The 4044-nt window shown below is 37.3% G+C and overlaps 1 protein-coding gene across 1 annotated transcript in view; it reads left to right on the forward strand.

Moving 5' to 3' along the window:
• The window catches only part of LOC107655823 (retinol-binding protein 2-like), a 5846-nt gene extending 2318 nt beyond the window's left edge, over positions 1-3528 (forward strand). Inside the window, exons 3-6 of the mRNA XM_016443410.1 lie at positions 634-640; positions 1139-1318; positions 2961-3062; positions 3339-3528. Of these exons, the coding sequence (XP_016298896.1) occupies positions 634-640; positions 1139-1318; positions 2961-3062; positions 3339-3392 (343 nt within the window). The 3' untranslated portion in view covers positions 3393-3528. The remainder of the gene's footprint in view (positions 1-633; positions 641-1138; positions 1319-2960; positions 3063-3338) is intronic.
• The last annotated feature ends 516 nt before the right edge of the window (positions 3529-4044 follow it).

The following is a 4044-nucleotide window of genomic DNA, read 5'->3' on the forward strand; positions in this document are numbered from 1 at the left end:
AGTAATCGTGTGCATGTTTTAGTACATCGAGGGAACGAAATAGTAATCGTGTGCACGTTTTAGTACATCGAGGGAACGAAATAGTAATCGTGTGCACGATTTAGCAAATTGAGGGAATGAATTAGTAAATCGAGGGAACAAAATAGTAATCGTGTGCACGTTTTAGTACATCGAGGGAATGAAATAGTAATGTGTGCAAGATTTAGCAAATCGAGGGAATGAAAGTAATCGTGTGCATGTTTTAGTACATCGAGGGAACGAAATAGCAATCGTGTGCACGTTTTAGTACATCGAGGGAATGAAATAGTAATCGTGTGCACGATTTAGCAAATCGAGGGAATGAAATAGTAATCGTGTGCACGTTTTAGTACATCGAGGGAACGATTTAGTCAATCGTGCGCACGATTTATTTATTTATGTCATGTGCGGGGCTCCGTAAATAGTAATAAAATTGGTGATCAGACTGTTATAGCAATTTGAGGAAAATAAATAAATCTGAATTCCTTGTTAATTAATCAATTAATTTAAATGAAGAAAAAACTTTGAGTATCTTTACTTGTGCAAGAAATGAATCAATAAATGGGTTGCTTTATCAGGATCAAAGTTCATGCAAGGTCATAGTATCTTATCAGTGGCTTTGATAAAAGGTGGGAGACGAGCGAAGCTGAACACTTCGGCCACCTTTGTCCCAGCGTATGAATATGTGTGAGGTCATTTCTGTCAGTCTGTTGCATCACAGATGAAATATGGCTCTGTTTCTTCAGCGTCCCCAGTGATTTCAAAACCTCCTTTCAGTACATTCCCAGTGGAAACTGATGTTGAAAAGACATGAAATTAACATCAAAACTGACGTCCAAAAACAAGTCAAATAAGTAAATCAAACTGACGTGACATGACATTGTTGCGATGTAAATTGAATCAAATATATTGGCCTACATATACATTAAACCCATTTCAGTGTGGGATTAACTTCTTATTTTCACCCAATTACCACTGGAAGAAATTGCCGTCCAAACTGAATTTAAAATGATGTTACAGTATCTTGATCAAGTCTTGACTAATATTTGACGTCAAATGGATATCAAGGTGCCTGCTGAGATTCTACTTGGATAATATATCATTCTATTCCTCCCCTACAGACATTGACTTTGCCACCCGTAAGATCGCAGTGCATCTCAGACAGACTAAGGTCATTGTGCAGAACGGAGACAAATTTGAGACCAAAACACTCAGCACCTTCAGAAACTATGAGGTCGATTTCACCATCGGGGAGGAGTTTGAGGAGCGCACAAAAGCCCTGGACAACAGAATTGTTAAGGTAGGTGTTCAAAATACAACAAAGTCCAAACCAGGGTCGCATGACCCCTATGCTGCTGTTGTTGTCTTACTGGAAAAATAGAATATAGTTGTACAGTCATGGATCAGATGGTAATACCATGTTACTTTGCTATACACCATTTAAAAATATTTCAGATTTGCATATAAAATATACATCCATTTGGATTTTTAACATAAACTAATCAATTTGATGCATATGCATAAAGAAACAGGTACGAATTTGACCAGGTTTATATATTTATAATCAATAAATCCAATTTATTTTAATCTCATACATTTGAACGAATTATTGCTTTTTCCGCAGCTATAGCCATATTATAACCATGCTCATCCTTTTTAACTGAATAAATGTAATTGTTTTTACATTGAACAGATTTATGATGATTCTAAACGATCTGAAACAATAAATGCATGCTTAATTAAATTCAATCAAATAGATGAAAGCAGTTAATAAAACTATCTGTAACGAATTCAGTCCACTGAAGGCGAGTTGAAGTGAGAACCCAAGTGCAGTTTATTCAAACAAGGTGAAATCCAAACATCCAAACAATAAACGAAGACTAGAGACACAGACTTGACTTGACTCGACGAGGCATGAACAGACTTGACATGAACAGGCTTGACTTGACTTGACATGAACAGGCTTGAACAGACTTGATGAGGCATGAACAGACTAGACTCACCGACAGCGGGTTACAACATCAATACACCACCAAAGACAATGGCAACATGAGGGCTACTTATAGCAGACAAGAGGGTCACATGACAAGAACAAACCTATGGGAAACAAGACACATGACTAGGACAACCAATCAGAGCATGACACAATGAACAAGAGAACCAATGGCATGAATACATGAGGGCAAGGGAAGCATGACACAAACAGGGTGAAACAATTACAAAATAAAAGACATGAAAACATGAACATGAAACAAACACCTAACACCACATTACATCTCCCCCCCTCTAAGGGCGGCTCCAGACGCCCAAACAAACACAAACAAAACCCAACAAGTCCAGGTGGGTGGTGGAGTGGAGGTGGAACCCAGAGCGGGGGGCCATGGCGGGGCAGGCAGATCGGGCGGCCATGGCGGAGCAGGCAGATCGGGCGGCCATGGCGGAGCAGGCAGATCGGGCGGCCATGGCGCTATGCCATGATTTATTTATTTTTTTTTTGAATGCAGAAATCTTGCTGGTTTCACAAATTGCATTAAGTTTATTAAGTTTGTTTATATTACATGTGCGTTATCCAAATGAGTGAATTTCGATTCAAATAATAAATCTTAAATTTAGGCCTATGTATATTTGAGTGCATTGTTGTGAATGATAAATACAGTATATTTGCTGCTTTAATGCATTTTGGGTACTTTATAGTTCTAATTTAACTATAATAATATTTGACTCTTAATGTCATAAAGGTGCAGGTCAGGGTCCCGTACGTGAGTGGGGGTGTCCCATATATGTGACCCTGGAGCACAAAAGCAGTCTTAAGTCGCTGGGGTATATTTGTAGCAATGATCTCAATTAAAAAGAATGACCCTTATTACTGGTTTTGTGGTCCAGGGTCACATTTGAGAGTACTCATCTTTTACATTAACAAAATACTGAAATATTTGTTTCAGACCCTGGTGAGGTGGGATGGTGATAAACTGGTGTGTGTGCAAAAGGGAGAAAAGGAGAACCGCGGCTGGAGGCAATGGATTGAAGGAGACCTGCTTCACTTGGTAAAGAACTGCACCTGTACAATTGATTCATCAACAAAAGGAGAAATCAATGTTAATGCTTATGGCGTACGATGGTACTATATACCAGGGTACTGAATTATTATCATATAATATAGCCATTCTACTGGCATACATGACACCCCAAGCTCATTATACATACCCAAATAAACATGGTGATACTTGGTCACTATTCCAATTTGGCACTTTTTAAGTGTATATTAATGAATATTTTAGTGTATATGTCCAGTTATCATGCTAATCACTCTCTCTTTTTAGGACATCTACTGTCAGGATAAACTCTGCCATCAAGTCTTCAAGAAGAAAAACTAATGCTCAATAAATAACAGGATATTCACACCTGCTGTGTATATTTATTAAATCAATTTTAATAAACAGCTTCAACCAAATACACTCATTTGGTGCTCCATGTGGGAGAATTTCAATGCGGCAAATAAAAGTTTCTGATAATCTCACTGTTAATTAATAATTAATAATAACTCCCATTAAAAGGTGTAAAATGCGGTTTAATGATAGGTGTGTTTTATTGAGACCAGTATATCAAAGTTCATGATTCATATCATTTGATATGATTTAGCCAGAAATGGGCATGGATGCATTGTTTCGGACTATAAGCTTAACCTTTCTCATACCGGCAGAGGATAATATTTGACATGGAATATAAAAATAGATCTTTTTCAAAGAAATAGTGATGAGAAGTAGGGTAGAAATAGAGGAGCTTTAGTTTAGTAAACACAATGACTCATTTACAAATGTTTAGTAAATGAGGTTTCAATTATTGTTTTGCATTAAAAGTTATGTGACTTATTCTGCAATGTAAAATACAGCAGAAATATGCCCTTATGAATTTTGATTTGTCTTGAAAAAGGCAGTTGCTAACAAGTGACTAAATGGGACTTCAGAGGTTCAGCCTCATTGTGTTTAAGTCCAATTTTCAGGGAAAAGTGTTGACCATGGTGTAGTT

The sequence above is a fragment of the Sinocyclocheilus anshuiensis genome, unplaced genomic scaffold (genome assembly GCF_001515605.1).
Source record: "Sinocyclocheilus anshuiensis isolate Anshui unplaced genomic scaffold, SAMN03320099.WGS_v1.1 scaffold1421, whole genome shotgun sequence".
In the NCBI taxonomy this organism is placed as follows: domain Eukaryota; kingdom Metazoa; phylum Chordata; class Actinopteri; order Cypriniformes; family Cyprinidae; genus Sinocyclocheilus; species Sinocyclocheilus anshuiensis.